General features: G+C 41.2%; 2 protein-coding genes across 6 annotated transcripts in view; one reads left to right on the top strand and one right to left on the bottom strand.

The window, feature by feature from the left end:
• Positions 1-7689, bottom strand: part of TP53INP2 (tumor protein p53 inducible nuclear protein 2) — a 106374-nt gene extending 98685 nt beyond the window's left edge. For 2 of the 3 annotated variants that reach the window (XM_075846004.1, XM_075846005.1), the window contains exons 1-3: positions 7596-7689; positions 3006-3069; positions 304-385 (exon numbers count right to left, since the gene is read on the bottom strand). In XM_075846004.1, coding sequence (XP_075702119.1) covers positions 304-316 — 13 coding nt within the window. In that variant the 5' untranslated portion in view covers positions 317-385; positions 3006-3069; positions 7596-7689. The remainder of the gene's footprint in view (positions 1-303; positions 386-3005; positions 3070-7595) is intronic. The other variant, XM_075846011.1, reaches the window with a different exon arrangement.
• PIGU (phosphatidylinositol glycan anchor biosynthesis class U) overlaps positions 1-16436 on the top strand; it is a 79168-nt gene that overhangs the window by 59048 nt on the left and 3684 nt on the right. For 2 of the 3 annotated variants that reach the window (XM_075846002.1, XM_075846003.1), the window contains 8 exons: positions 9504-9568; positions 10477-10536; positions 11198-11260; positions 12414-12523; positions 13327-13427; positions 13837-13934; positions 14017-14171; positions 15656-15799. In XM_075846002.1, coding sequence (XP_075702117.1) covers positions 9515-9568; positions 10477-10536; positions 11198-11260; positions 12414-12523; positions 13327-13427; positions 13837-13934; positions 14017-14171; positions 15656-15799 — 785 coding nt within the window. In that variant the 5' untranslated portion in view covers positions 9504-9514. Of the gene's footprint in view, positions 1-7718; positions 7983-9503; positions 9569-10476; positions 10537-11197; positions 11261-12413; positions 12524-13326; positions 13428-13836; positions 13935-14016; positions 14172-15655; positions 15800-16436 lie in introns of those variants that run through there. The other variant, XM_075846001.1, reaches the window with a different exon arrangement.

The raw sequence follows: 16436 nt of genomic DNA, 5'->3' as shown, positions 1-16436 counted from the left end.
CCCCTCTTGTCCATGGGCTGTGCTGGTATTGCAGATCTGTACCATTCAGCCTAATTATAATCTCATACATGCATGTAAACAGGTTTTTTTTTTTATGAGAATACCAATAATGAGTCTTCCTATTGATAATTGCAGGGGCTTTAGTATTAAAACGTCACGTGACAAACGAATATCTTTTAAATTTTTCCTAATGCTTTATAAATTCCACTAATGATAATAATCATGTGATTGGGGAGTTAATAGCCTCTTTGCCAAGGAACAGTTTTATTAAACATTGCAGTCTCTATATAATCTGTGACCAACCTTTAGGGTACATGACGTGTTACCATAGAGACGTGCAAACTTGACCCAAAAGTTCAAACTGCTGTAGGATCTGCCAGTGCATCTGAAAGCAAAAAACACATAACAGGAATTATTATCCCAATGAACGCAAAAGTCGAAACCTTCTCTAGCGGTTGCTCGTATTCCATGACATGTTGACATCAATGTCTCGATCTGAATGACATTATGGTATTATCATACTGCTGGGCTTTCATGTTATGTGATTGTGTGTCTCAGAATAGACATTGGTTTGCTGTATCTCTCGTGTAAGATATTTGAGGGGACTCTTGTACTGTGACATAAGGAACATATAGTGCATTACTGAGCTGTGACACCGAATGAGGTCAACAGGGTCCGAATGATGGAAAAAGAGAGAATAAGAAATATTAGTAACAAACAAGCATTGACTGATAAAAGGAAATGCATGAGATGATCTGAATCAAAGAGATTCCATAGGATGAAGTCACCGCTTACATAATGGCTACCACTTTGCTAAGGAAATAAAAAACAAAGATGAAATAAAAAGCGCTGACGTTCTATAAGGACTAGCAAAACATATGATTCACTGCCATAGCATTCACTAGCAGGCTGGGCGGTAGTGACTGGCATCTAGGCAAAGATATCCTTCCTCTGAGTCATGGATTTGGCATTGGAGCTGGACTGAGTGTCCTGATCTTTTATAGTTATTTATCATGTGTCTATCTGACAGGTCTAGTAGATTTATTACATGATCACATTTTACTGGCTTGGAAAGTCACTTATAAATACTGAATGAAAGTCATTGCGTCGAGTTCGATAAGATCATACATACGTAATTCAGTAATCAGTCATTTTCTATGGTTATATACACGTGCTCTTATAGAGGCAGATAGGGTGTTGCATAGTAGTATAATTGTATAACATGAATGGGGGACTGACGGGCACAATGGGGCAGATTTACCAAGTCTGTCAAATATTCAGACAGTGTAAACTTAGACCAGGCAGTATCCTGAGAGCACAAAACCATTTTAATAAAAAGGGACACTTCCGTCAGAAAGGGATTTTTTTAAACTCAATATTCATGAGAATTTTTGGCTTTTTTTTATTTCGGCAGTTCTATGCAATAAAAAATGAAATACAAAATATTGGACTTCTCTAGCAGTGATGATAAAGATATACAACTCCTGAAAGGTAGGGAATACTATTGTCTAAGGGATGCAGGGTAATCCTCATTAGGAGGTGGAGGATTGGAATGGCAGAATGACAGCCCTATTGTTCTCTTGATAGGCCTGGATAAAGCTGGCCTTGACAGTCAGGGGCAATGACAAGTGGAAAGAATAAAGGAGAAAAAGTATAAAAGCTGCCTACACAGTGTTTAAGGCTTTGTTCACATCTGCGTTCTGCCTTTCTGTTGTTCCGCTGTCCCTGGCTTGAGGTCACTATAACAGATCAACTAGCAATGTTATGAGAGCACTGAAGCTGAATAGGGGCTGAATCTTGATCCTCTGCTGGATTTATTATGGGGTTCAGTGTCAGATGTAGTAGTATTGAGCTTATCAGATGAAGCAGGGTTAATATGTTAGATGTAGTGCAGAGTATATTAGGTGCAGAGAAGTTGAATATGTCAGATGTAGTAGTGCTGTGTCGATCAGAGACAGTAAGGTTTAATTAATATGTCAAATGTAGTAGTATTGAGTCTATTAGACGTAGTTGCGCTGAGTTAGTGTCCTGCCAGACGTAGTGGTGATGCAGTAGCGTTGAATATGTCAGATGTAGAGATGTAGTAGTGATGAGTCTATGTCCTATCATATGCAGTAGCGTTGAGTTCAGATGCAGTAAAGCTGAGTGCATGTCCTGTCAGATGTAGTGAGGAGGGAGGGAGGTGTTGAGGATGGAACATTTGATGTGGGAGAAATAAAGATGTCAGAAGTAGTAGAGCAGATTTGATCAGGTGCAGCAGAGTGTCGGATGTAACATAGCTACGATTGTCAGATGTAGCAGAGTTTAATATGTCAGCTGTTTCGTTTGTCAGATGTTGTAGGGCTGAGCCTGCAGGGACTTTAAATGGGGGAGGTATAGGGGGCAGTTGAGCAGCCATTTTTTTTCACCTTCACAAGTCGCAGTCAAAATGCGTTTTGTGTATGTGTATGGGCAGATGGACATGACAGGTCTTGTTTTTTACACTGCACCTATGGGGCTCAAGTATATGAGAGAGTCCTCAAAGGTGCAATGTAACAGATCACAAACCACTTAACATCCGGCAGCTCCCTTCTTCCTCCTGGCCATATTGCTCTCCAGCAGCCACATTGCCCGGAGGGCATATGCCAGTATACATACAGGAGGGATGGTGCTGTAATTTAGTCAACACCCCTCACTCCTCTGGAAGAAGTAATAGTCGGACAGGGAGTGTTAAATAATCCCATCGGTCATGCTAACAATCCACACAGAGAAGAAGTTAAAGACAAGACAGGAAATTGTTTACAAAGAATAAATTAAAAAAAATTATAATCACAAATATTAAACACCCATTTATTTAAAAAAAAATAATTATTACATATAATAGTTACATATTGCTTGTTAATATGTGAATATTTTGACTGTAGTGTCCCTTTATCTTGGGTAGTGATACGTTTTTTTGCTTAAAATTATGCAAAAGTAAGAAGAGAAGGATTGAGCAGAATGAATCACACAGGACCCCTACCTACCAAAATTCTGGGTTTATAAAGAACTGACTGTAGCCCATAGACTTGTACTATTGCAGAGATGAACCTGAAAACAACGGAAAACACATTAGATTAAACATGCATACAGAGAGGAACATTCTGAGAATATGGGGCCTAAAAACATTGCCTTGTGATGAAAAAGCCTTTTTCAAACTGCATTTAGGATTTCCGTTTAACAGGAGCTTTTCCCGCTATATTCGTCAAATGGAAATTGTGACGGATGCCGAAGAGTGGCATCTGTCACCAATAGTCTATTATTGGTTACATTTAAAGCATACGTCATGAACGAGCATGGCCTTTTGATGATGTATCTGTTAAATGGATATCAGCATAGCTCATGGGTGATAGATGCCACTGTTAGGCATCACCCATAGACTACTATGGCTTCCGTTTAAAACATACTTCATGAAAAGCTTGTGACGTATGCGCTTAATGGATGCAATACAGTGGCTTCCGTCACACGTAGGCTCCCATGTTAAAAAGACTTATACCACACAGTATACATTATTTACTGGATGCCTCTGTATGGAATAGCGAAGCCTGCTGCACTATTCAATAAATAAAATAAAAAAAAACTGTATCCCCAACGTATACCGCCTGAGGGAGGCCATAAGAACACTCTTTTTGCCTCCATCGGTACAATGGGAGCCTATGGGTACGTTTGATGTATTCCTGGCTATCTGCAGCTGCCACTATAAGGCGCCTACGAGCTTACTTAAAACTGTGTTATTATAGAATTAAATGTACATACAGTAGGCTTCTTGGCTCCCCCTAGTGGTGGCTGTAGGCAGCCAAGAAAAGTCTCATATGTCGCACATCATAGTTGTAACTCTTTACTACTTTTGCCACTTTCAAAAGTTGGCGCATTTTGTCAGGAGGGGCAGGGCCTCCGGCGGATCGACAGATTTACGGTCCTTTATGCCACACAGTCAAAGATGCGGCAAATTTATGAAGGTGCGTGCCTCTTAAAAAAAATTGGCACGATGTACTCCAGCGCACTTCATTTTAAAGATTGGCTTATGAAACGCCAGTCTTAGTACATTTTTCCCTATATCTATGCAGTTAATTTGGTGCTCTGTATCAGAGAAAACAAAGTTCTAACCTCTATAAAGAAGTATTCAATTTTGAACCTGAAAACGAGGGTTAAAGGATTTCTCCAGTTTATAAAACCCTTTTCAAATACCCTATTATCGAATTCTGAGTTTTCTAGAAGGGGTACCACGTTAAGGATCCTCATCTCTTGGCCAGAGTGGAGAGCGGTTACAAAGAGCGTCTCCCACTCTGGAAGACTTGTCCTGTCCTGCATTACACAGACAACCCACTGATTCCAATGGACACTGTGCAATGCTTAAGTGCCCCTGTGGTGGCGCTGCAGGGAAATTGAACCCTTGCTGATGAAATTCCCCTCAGATAACAGCCGATTGCTGGGGGTACAAGAAGGAGGAATCTTGGTTTTCCAGGGTAACACCACTCATGGGTAGAGATAAGAACTTCACCTCAGACGGCTCCATTCTCTTCAGCTTTTTGGGCAGATATACATATTCAGTCCACCCAATTTGAGAAGGGGGATCCAACATTTTACTTTTTACCTCCAGCAGAATAAGGCTAGAAGCACCATCACTGTATATCAACACAGGGGCTGAGATTCATCTGGTATAGACCTTCTAGATTATTCTAAACAAGGTTTTATATGGTTTGTGTCTTATAACTTGTGTGTTATGTTCATGTCCATAAATAACACAGTTCTGCCTTTGCACATCCTCCATTCAATCACATTTATTATTTGTACTAGTTATTAAAGAACAATAAAGTGTAGCTAAACGTTTGACAAACTTCTGACGTCATAGTGACATGTCAGAAGTTTGGATTGGTGCGGGTCCGAGCACGGAGGCCACCACCAATCGCTAGAACGAAGCAGCTGAAGTGCTCGTGTGAGCGCTCAGCCGCTTCGTGTCTGCTTCGTTCTAGCGATTGGTGGGGGTCTCAGTGCTCGGCCCCCCACCAATCCAAACATCTGACATGTCACTATGACGTCAGAAGTTTGTCAAACGTTTAGCTGCACTTTACGTTCTTCACAATATATTCATGGTAAAAGACAGTTGGCGCCACCTACAGTACAACCTTACAGCTCTTCAAGATGTCACTTTCTACCATGTATTTCGACTATAAAATTTAGATAAAAACAACTAAGGCCTCATGCACTCGACCGTAGCCCTGTGCATGGTCCGTGATTATGGCATGGATAGAACGAGGAGTGTAATCCGCGGGCCGTCCGCAATCATGAACCGTGCACACACAAGATGTGCATTGACTTTAAAGAGCCCAGACCGTAAAAGGACTTGTCCTATTTTTTTGCGGTCCGGTTTCCAGGCAATTTGTTGACCCATAGGTTAGAAAGTGTCCTATACTATCCACAATTGCGGATAGTATGCGGATCATGACGCACTTTTGTGTGCATGAGGCCTTTGATTATAGCGCAGCAAGATGCAATAGGGGTTGTTTCACCATAATATACCTTGTGCATATGCCCTAAGGGTGCATGGAAGCCATTTAGGGTGGTCCCCCCGCTCGAGACCCTCCTCTATGAGCCAAAATGGACAGCCGCTTTGGAAGACTCGAGCTGTCAATGTTTTGGTCATTTATCTGAATGTCTGGCCAGAGGGTGATACGAGACGGACCCGCAGTGTTCGCGGCTGTATTTTGAAATGGACTTCAGAAAAAAACACTTTCAGCTCTAACCTCATGTCTTCTAGTCTCACCTCTACTTCTTCAGTGTCTGTACAGAACATCTTCTGCAGATATGTATTCTGGGAAGCATTGTACACTTTCCTGATGTAGAAGCCAGAAAACCTTGTTCTTAAAATGCAGTGCAGTACAGAACATTATATTTATATATGTCCGGTAAATTGTTAAGGGTTTGTCATCACTGGTTGACTAATTTGATAGAGAGACCTGGCAGACCCAGCCCATCTATGCATTAAACAGATGCACATTCATTTGGATGACGGGTATGTAATGCTACATTTCCCGTGCAGCACCCAGAGAAAACAAAGAAGCCTTACTCAAATCAGCTGACTTTTTAAAAAAAAAAAGGTATTGCCCTGTCTATCAGCAGAATACAGGCACTTTTTATGTCGGTCTGTATTCTGTCTACAGAACAGCACAGGACAGGGAGAGGGAAGGGAAAAGTTGTAGCTAGCTCCCATAGTACCTGGAACTAGTGTCAGCAGAGTGACAAGCACCGCTCCATACAACGTAGGAGTTTTATCTAGCGGAAACATAAGAAATTTTGGCGCGTATAATATTTGCACTACATGAAGTAGTACAAAGTAATGACATTTCTAGTGCTGGTTTTAAAGAATATGTGCATTTTACCAACAATTTTTTTTTTATTGCTTCAATAAAAAAATAAAAAATGTATTTTTTTTTATTTTCTTAACATCCTATGGTTTTGTTTATACAACTCCCATGGAGACCAATATGCTTCCACGGTTACAGACTACAAGCAAACCCTATGTAGTCAGATCCTGCAGTCATGTGTTACTCCACTGCCTTTGCCCCCCCCCCCCCCCTCATTGCTAACCTCAACACATTAGAAGAAAGGACAGATGGCAGAGATCTGCAGGATCTGACCACACTCAGGGTTTGTTTGTAGTCTGTAATCAGGCAAACACATAGATCTGCAAAGAAGATGTGTGCGCAAAATATTTGGATATTTTTAAGCAAGATTATTTGCAACATTGTGACATTGGAGCGATCTGTTGCAATAACGAACATTTCCTGAAACATATTTTGCACTGTTTGATGCAGTGTTTTGAGCCAAACAGGAGTGGATACAAAAGAGAGAAGTATAAAGTAAATACTGATATTTATCCTCCCTTTATTTATTTATCCATTCCTGTGTTTGGCTCAAAACACTGCATTAAAAACTGCCAGAAAACTACACGTGTGATCCAAGCCTGAAGGATATTCTGGATAATCCTATTAACAGCATTTGCTAAATACTAGTATAGTAAAAAACGCACGGAAATCTGTCCGTGCACGTTGCATTTTTGCATCAGTTTTGCTTTGCGTGTGGCATGTATTTTTCACGCACTTGCAAGCACTCTTTTTTTTCAATGTAATTGATGCGTGAAACACGGACAGCACACGGATGTGCGTGCGTGTGCGGACTGTGGTTTTCACGCACCCGTTGACTTCAATCGTTGATTAGGTGCGTGAAAACGCACCAACATAGGACATGCAGTGAGTTTCATGCAACGGACACTGGCTGTGTGGAAACTCACGCAGGTGTGAATAGCCCCATGGAAATCAATGGGGCCGTGTGCTGTGCGTTGTTTCAACGCACAGCACACGGACGAGACTCCTGAGAGGAGAATTGGGCATTGTCCCATACTTTTTTGGTACATTTTACCATTTGCATCAAAAACTGCATTTTAGGTTTTACTAAAATACTGAGATTTCTAACCTGTGGTAAAAATGTTTGCTGAAAACAAATGACAATAAGTATTTTCAAACGGACAGAAAACAATGCTGACTCCAGAATGGCGCCTTACATATCTCATAAATCACCTCAAAAGACACAGGGAGGAAACCACTAGATCAATAATCCTGATCTATTCAGCTGCGCGCTTGTTGCAAGATTGTCCCATGATGCCAGTCGTAGTTTACTGGTCAATCCCGGAAGAGAGGACGACTATCTCGCTTAGAATTGTGGTTATTGTAGTTTTACCACTGTCGCCTGCCTTGTCTATGCTTTGACTGCAGGACTACAAGCCCCATGTTTTCCCATGATTCTCAGAGCTGCCCGAGCAGCCTGCTCTGGAAACATGGCGGCGCCTTTGGTGCTAGTAGTGCTGGTGGCAGTTACGATCAGGGCTATCCTGTTTCGATCTAATCTCGCTGCGTTCATCTCCGAGCGTGTGGAGGTTGTGTCTCCGCTCAATTCATGGAAAAGAGGTGAGGAGTGCGGTGACGGCCATGTGCTGCCTGTGTATAAACGGATGACAGCAATGATGGGATTGGGAGTGGTGGCCCCTAGATATAATAGATGTGATCATTGTGGTGTGTGAGTATGACGTGGGTTATAGTACCACTGGGCCACGTTTTTGCAAACCGGTGCAAAGAAAAAAAGGGATGTGATCGCATTTAGTCACCGGTTAGAGTAGAGTTTATGACCCGTGCTGTAAAAATGAAGAGATTCTAAATGTGCTCTAAGGCAAAATCTAAAAATACAATAGAATGAGATGAGGACGGCCATGACTGCCGACCAGTTTCTAGCCTCTCTGCTGTCATGATAGTTCCAATTCAACTTGGAAATCTACATGTCAAGTCTGACAATTTGGTTTCTAGGAATACACTACAACGGAGATGTCAATCAGCAGGTGCCTAGCAACCAGTCAGGTCTGGAGCTCCAGGTACTGAGCAAAAATACGAAGCTGGGATATATGATATATGTCAAAACTGGTGCAAAGGAAAAGTGGAGTAGTTGCCCATGGCAACCAATCAGGTTGCTGCTTTCACTTTCTAAAAGGCTTTTGAAAATTGCGGTGGAATCTGATTGGTTGGCAAGGGCAACCGCTCCACTTTTCCTTTTCACCAGTTTTGATATATCTCCTCCATTGTCTGAAGGATAGGCCACCAATAATAAGTGGGGGTCTGCCAATCCACGACCTCCGTGGCCTCTAAATTGGTTTCTCACGTTCGCCTGTGTGCACGGCAGGGCCTGGTACTGCAGCTGGGCCACGTTCACTTGAATGGTGCTGAGCCGAACGTGGCACTATTCATGGATGATCATTAAGGGGGACGTGGCGTGGTTTCTTTGTTCTGATTCTCAGAGGGTGTTCCAGGAGATGAATTCCAAACAATCAAACATGATGTGCTGTCCTTAGTATAGCCCTTTAATGTTTTAGTCCTGGAACGCAAACATGTCGCTATAATATGACATCATTACAAGGGGCTGCTGTGATAGAAGGCACAAAAAAATATTGTGCCATTTCTCTTAAAATCGAGTAGAAAAAATACAGAGGATTCCGGCTTATGAATGAGCCAGCGGTATTTATAAGACGAACGCTTCCCCCGCCCTTCTTACTAATGACTGATCGTTGCTGCTGTAAAGTCCTGAAGATCGGGACTAGAAATATTTATACACATCGCCCAACTTGGAAAGAGGGACTAATATATGTGGTGAGCTGCAAACATGCCAGTCACGTTGGCGTCAGTTGTGATGTGGCATATTGCTGAGAATGTTATGCCAGAAATTGTGCTAAATTGGCTTAAGTTCTCTATGGAGCCCTTTTTATTTTAGGAATCGTTGTTAGTCCAAGGTCAGACTTTTGAAAACTAGAGTCTCCTATTTCAATTCTCACCTGTTATCCTGATGTCTTATAGTCATAGATTTCTGAATAAAATATGGGCCAGAATGTGCCTGGACTGATTGGGTGAAGTACATTTTCCATTTCTATCTTCTTTCTTTTACAGTTGTGGAAGGAATGTCCCTTTTGGACCTTGAAGTTTCACCTTACTCGGGAGATGTTTTCCATGAAGTGAGCAACCTTAAGATTTGATATCATTTTCACTGTCCCTCTTCTGTATAGTACTTGATATGGCTATGGTCACATCTGCGTCATAGGCTCTGTCAGGAGCCTCTGTTCAAGATCCGGTCAAACTAGCGCAGCACAGTGCGGTCCTTTCTCTCGCAAAACAACGGAGATCATGATGGAAACCTGTTGGAACCCTCTAAGGGTATGTTCACATGGCAGCGTCCGTTACGGCTGAAATTACGGGGCTGTTTTCAGGAGAAAACAGCTCCGTAATTTCAGCCGTCATGGCATGTTGAGGCGCTTTTTCGCTGCGTCAATTACGGACGTAAATGGAGCTGTTTTTTCATGGAGTCAATGGAAAACGGCTCCATTTAACGTCTGAAGAAGTGACAGGCACTACTTTGACGCGGGCGTCTATTTACGCCCCGCCTTTTGACAGCGGGGCGTAAAAAAAATGACCGTCGGAACAGAACATCGTAAGACCCATTCAAATGAATGGGCAGATGTTTGCCCACGCTATCGAGCCGCATTTTCGGACGTAAATCGAGGAGGAAAACGACCGAATTACGTCCGTAAATAAGCCGTGTGAACATACCCTTAAGTTCATATTTTCTGTCAGGCGCCGTTGTTGTCTGTCAAGCGCCGTTGTTGTCTGTCAAGCGATGGATCCAACGATTCTAGTGTTTTTGTTCTGCTCCTATGACAAGCACAAGTAAACGAAGCCTAACCTGTACCACACTGAAAACCGTTAATTCCCTTTTATATATATATTAGTGGTGCCTGGTTTAGTGTGGACTTTATTCGGTGGTCTGTCTAATCAATTTTTATTCAGTTGTGGACTTTCTATTTTCAATTTCCCATCATTTCGATCACAATTCTAATCTTGCTGATCTTTTTTTTTTTTTCTGCAGACGCCGCTTATTATTTATCTCTTTCATTTCCTCGTAGACTACTCAGAGATAGTATTTATGGTAAGTAGACAACTAGAAGGAAACTCATGCCTTTCCACCTTACGTTGCCTATAAACATAGTAGTTGACCGCTGTGTTTGGGGGGATCTGCAGGTGATCTAGTCTGTTTACTGGCTGGTCTGTTTCGCATACATGTCTGCCAACAGCTCCTCTTCCTTCCTACATGGGAATTACAGGCATGTTGTCCGTGCCAAATGTGCATGATAATTAGGGGGGGGGGGGGGGGGGTGTGATAACTGCGACCTCAAAACAGTACAATTCCTTTTATCAAGCATCTGATAATCCAGAATGTCTGCTTGATATGGCAGCTGTCATGAACTGTTAATGCCAGATTAAAGGATCTGTAAACTAATCTTATTACAAAGACTAAAAATCCACTGAAAACAGTATTCTTAGTGACTGCAGCTTGATTTCCATTCTGCATGTACCACAGCACCACTTATCACTCCAAAATGTAATCTAAAAGTGTCCTGGTGAGTGCAGTCTATGGAATAAAACCTGTTCTTCCTGTAGCGGCTGACATGGTCCCGTAGAAGATTGTCACTAGCTGGGACAGCAGCAATAGATGTGTATTCTTACGTTCTCGTTCAGACAACATTTGAGCTATTGCTGACATGAATGTTGGCCTATGCTATAATGTTTTCCTTTCCTTCTCTTCTCAGATTACAGATGCACTTACTGCAGTTGCACTTTATTTGGCAGTAAAAGAATATAACAAAGTGTTGGTAAGACGTGTTATTTGTGCGTATGTTTTATTGTGTATGAGCTAAAACTGGATTGACAAGAATGAAGACATTATTATTCTCATCATCATCCTCATCCCTCACACTTTTATTTATTATTCAGTTAGAAAACTGTACTTGCCAAAGTAAAAAAGGACACTAAACATGAATGAGAGGAAGGGAAAGGGTTTCTTCAACTCCTGCTTCTGTTCATGTTCATTTGGAGCAAAGGGGGGGGGGGGGTCTTGGCTAAATAGACATAGTTCATACTTGCTTGGTCTCCATTGCAGACATAGCATTTGGGGATGGTTTCTGCTGATGCAAGCTGCATCCCAGTTAAACACACCGCAGCCTAAGCTCCAGCCCTTTTTCCAAGAGAAGCGGAGACTAAATCAATGTTTCCAGAGAAATCTATAAGGGCCTGCTCATATCCGCGTTGGAGGCTCCTGAACACACAGGAAACAATAGCGCAGCATACTGCTCTTTTGTTTCTGTTAATCCACGGAAACCCGACGGAACCCATTAAAGTCAATGGGTTTTGTTGAGCGCCGATGGTGTCAGTCATACAACGAAACCGGCGCTCCCGGTATTTTTGCTGTTCTGCTCCTCTGACAATGGAAGCAACAATGGAAGCAACAATGCATCCGTAAACCCAGTCTTAAAGGCCTTTGTATTTTCTGCACTTTGGGTTGGGATATGGGAACAGGATGGAGGAGTAAGCTGTGTAGGCTATGTTTGGTAACAGTATACTGCTGTAACGTATATAAGCTTCAAGTACTGACATATTTCCAGATATATGGCGTTGCAGACCTGCATGAACCTAAACCAGTTGTAAAGCCCTACATTGCTTTTCTACCCATTTCCCTTTTGTCGTTCATCCTCTTGTAATAAAAGTCGGGATCCAGGATGATGGAGTAAGCGCTTGTACACACACGTGCCGGAGCCATGTACAGGCTGATATATAAGCCACGTTACACACAGAACTGTATAGATGGGCATTTCCATTGACTGTGCAGTGAACTACTGGTTCTCTATTTTCGATTCATGTTTTGTTTGCTTTACTACTGTAGCTGATTTATTTGAGGTTTTTTTATGCTACCTGTAAAACCATTTTCTAGTCTCCAGTACCAATCTCTTGTTATTTCTTCCCCCACAGTTCAAACAGCAGAAACTATACCTGGAGTTTAACAAGTACGCCGCAGGAGCTCATGAACTTCTACGGGTGCCAACCGAAATGTACTATATTCCACTAAAGGTGGCCCTCTTGTAAGTGTCATGGAATTTAATGTCAGTGTTGTTCTTGGACTTCAATGTATACAGAAATGTTTGTATAACTAAGTCCAAATGGCAAGAAATTTGTCGCAATGGATGCCGGTGCCAGGTCAATGATTGGGTCTAGACGCCAATTGATTCTAAATGTAATGAATGCTGTGGTATATATTTATATTGTCAGATAAGGCATCTGGGGAACCTAAGTATGGAAAGAACCCTTTCCTGCCATTTCCATAGTCCTTGCAATGACCCTAATACCCTAAAGTATTGTTTCTCATCCAATCCTTAATGTGTCCGTGCATCAGTAGGTGCCACACACGTTCTGTCTAAGAAGTCCTTAAAACATGACCTGTTGTGGATTCTTGAGGACAGAAGTTGAGCAACAGAACCTCTAACTATACATGTTATATATCAAAATAAGTGGAAGGCAGAAATGAACACAAATATCAACCCTATTATGGTCCAGAAAACAATAGACTATATGTTTCTGCTGTACACTGGATGTTATCCCAGTTGTATTGGTCATGGCTTCTACTGTAAGCATCGGCTGCGTCTTAAATTTATAAACCGAAATCCCCACTAATTTAGAAATTTCCTGTAACCTGCAGTTACAGGTTATGTTGTATGGATGGGATCACTGCTGTTCTCTATCCTTTCCATGAGGAATCCCAATAATATCTTTTTTAATTAGACATGTACAATAAGAAGGGGGGATTCATCAGGGACTAGTTGAGGGACATTGTAGTGACAGATGTATTCTTGCCCTTCTCATTAATGGTTAAATAACCTTATTGCAGCTACCTGTTGAACCCATACACCGTTCTATCTTGTGTGGCTAAATCTACCTGCGCCATCAATAATGCAATTATTGCTTTATTTATCTTCGCTACAGTGAAAGGTGAGTCCTGTTCTTACAAATACTATCACCCTAGGAGTCTAATTTAAAAAAAATAAAATAAAAAAAATAATAAAAAATAAATAAATAAATATATATATATATATATATATATATATATATATATATATATATATAAAATCTACCATGGATCTATCGCACTTTCTGGAGGAAAGTTATTCCTTGTGTTACACTTCAGTCTTCCCCCATCAAATTTCAGTGTTTACCCAATTGTTCTAGAAAACCTCTTATTCTTAAAGTCTGTCTTCCTGAACTTTATTAATACCTTTTTATATACTTCCATGTTTCTATGGGACTTCATCACCTCTGTCCCTAACAGTATTTGAGGTTTGGTAATGAGGTGTGTACATTAACTGCATATGTTCCTTATGTTCTCCTGGTTTTTCCTTAGGTAGTCCGCTCCTGAGCGCCGTGTTCCTGTCATTAGCCACCTACCAGTCTCTGTACCCCGTTACTTTGTTCCCTGCAGCTCTCTTATATCTGCTCCAGGTACTTCATTAGAGTCATAAACTCGTAGTAACGTCTGAGATGAAGAAATTCTAATGTCCAGTATTTTTGTTTTTTCCCTAAGAGAGAGTTTATACCTGTGAAGATGTCAAGTTCCGGCTTCTGGCTTTTGACCTGTCAGTATTCCTCCCTTTACCTGGGTAGCCTGACCATCTTGATTTGCCACTCCTTTTTCTTGTTGAGCTCCTGGGATTTCATACATTCCGTTTACGGCTTTACGTAAGTTTTTTTTTTTTTCTTTTTCATTATTTATCGGAAGATATTGGGGCAGATTTACTAATACCGTCTAAGTGTAAAGATAGACAAGGCAGACACAAAATGTGTTTGACGCATCGCGCTAGACACTTTTCTCTTCCTTATACCAACAATTAGTTTACACCAGATTTTTATGGCCAAATTGTTGCACATTTTTGGCGCACGATGTCACATTTTAGGCACTTGTTGAGCATGTCGGAGAAAGTGTCTAAAACCGTTAATGTAATGCACGGTATGTACTCCAGAATTCTCGCTCCATTTCAGCCAAAATTCGGGCGCATTTTAAATGGTAAATCTGCTCCACTGACCGTCATTCTCTGGAGAACTGGTAGATAAATAAAATAATGTATAATGTGCTAGTAACTAGGAGTAACACAAAGTAGGTGTCCAGTTTGCTAAAATATTGCTTTTCATGTGGAAGCGATAAAACAGAAGTGCAGGAATAAAGTATACCGGGCCTTTACATGCAGCAGCCATATGGGACATGACTTTATTCTAGTGCCCGCTATGAACTGAGGGATGGGCAGCGGCATAGGTCACATTTCCCGGAGTACGCAGCAGCAATTCCCAATTTAAAGCGAATTATGTGGCCATGCAGATCTTCATAGCCCTGCACGGAGCTGTGTGAACAGAGACCTTTACAGGAACATGATATGTTGATCACCTTGTGCTAAGATTCTCCTCACTGTGGGCCCAAAGCTGATGTAAGATTGGCTCGCAGACCATGACATGGCTAGGAATGTTATAATCCACTAAATTTATAGCTCAGGATCAGTATCAACCAAATAGATTCCATGAATATACATAGTAACACTAACATCGTTAGACACTAGTCATTTTATTTGTTAGCTCATTAGACACAAGAAAATTATGGATTGATTATTGGCATTTCAGGGTTGGCTGGTAGAATGTGTGGACATTGGTGAAAATCCCATGAATGTCACGATTTTCATTATGTGCTTACCTGTCAAAGTCACAAATGTGATTCACCACCCACCTATCAAAAAAGATGGACAGTCCCGGAGAAGATCATCACCGCCATATGTTCTAAACACGCTACGTTCTCTATGGCTGTTTACTTGTAAATGAATCCTTTATTTTTAATTGGTGGTCCTCCTACCTCTAAAACCCATCTGGGAGATCTAGCAAATGTCCGAAGTTCCCAAGCCATATCCGCTTATGGTAGATATTTAGTGAATAGCGTTAGAAGATGTGAGATGTCAGTTGTGGCGCAGGGATAATTTAGCAGTGCCTCTTAACTTGCTGAAATGCCAGCTCATGTTCTCAGAGTTTTCTCAGGATGGCTTGGGGAGCTGCATCTGTAATTGCCTTTGGGTCTCCTGGTTCTACATTTACTTGTGTTGACCTGAGCACGTTCTACATCATGTCCTAACCAGTCATTTTATTTTATTAAATTTTTTTTATTTTTTTTTTAACTTCTCCTGCAGACTTTCCGTTCCCGATTTGACTCCAAACATTGGCTTGTTCTGGTACTTTTTTGCGGAGATGTTCGCACACTTCAGCCTGTTCTTCGTCTGTGTATTTCAGATTAATGTGTTCTTCTACACAGTGCCATTGACCATCAAGTTAAAGTAAGTTATAACCCGGGATCCTTTTTTTTTTTTTTTTCGCGCATAATCCTATATAGGGATTTTTCAGTTTGAAATTAATTTTGTTTAGTGGTTTTATGTAAAATGTCACTGCATCATGAAAAAGTTAATCAACTTTCTAATATGCTTTGTGTTTTATTTTCAAGATCTCTGCTTGCTCATAGTGAATGGAATCGCTCTTATTTGCAGCCAGATGCTGAGCATTCATACAAACCTAATGCTTCTCAAAGCTAACCGTTTCCTACATTTGTATCCTGTCTAGGCAATCCTTTTTTAAGTAAACCGGCTGGACTGCAGAGTGAAATATTGTTTCTACGCTGTTCTTAGGAGGGAGGTGCATGCTATGCTGCTCATCTATTTAGCTCACAGAGAATTGCCTGGATTGGTTATACTGTCCGCTGTGAAAAGGTTTAAGGCTGTAGGTTTGCAGCCTCCGGATGTAAACGGGAATGTTTGTTTGCATTCAGTGACCGAAATCTGAATTATTGAAAACATTGGAGAGCTGGAACACAAAGTTTATTAGAAAGCTGCATATCTTTTCTTTATACACTGAATTATGCTTTCAATAAAACCAGAAAATACCTATAATAAATAGTCTCTCCCCTTGGACACTATAGTG

Source organism: Rhinoderma darwinii, chromosome 13, assembly GCF_050947455.1.
Source record: "Rhinoderma darwinii isolate aRhiDar2 chromosome 13, aRhiDar2.hap1, whole genome shotgun sequence".
Lineage (NCBI taxonomy): Eukaryota > Metazoa > Chordata > Amphibia > Anura > Rhinodermatidae > Rhinoderma > Rhinoderma darwinii.
The sequence above is the reverse complement of the archived record's forward strand: the minus strand, read 5'-3'. Positions and strand labels throughout refer to the sequence as shown.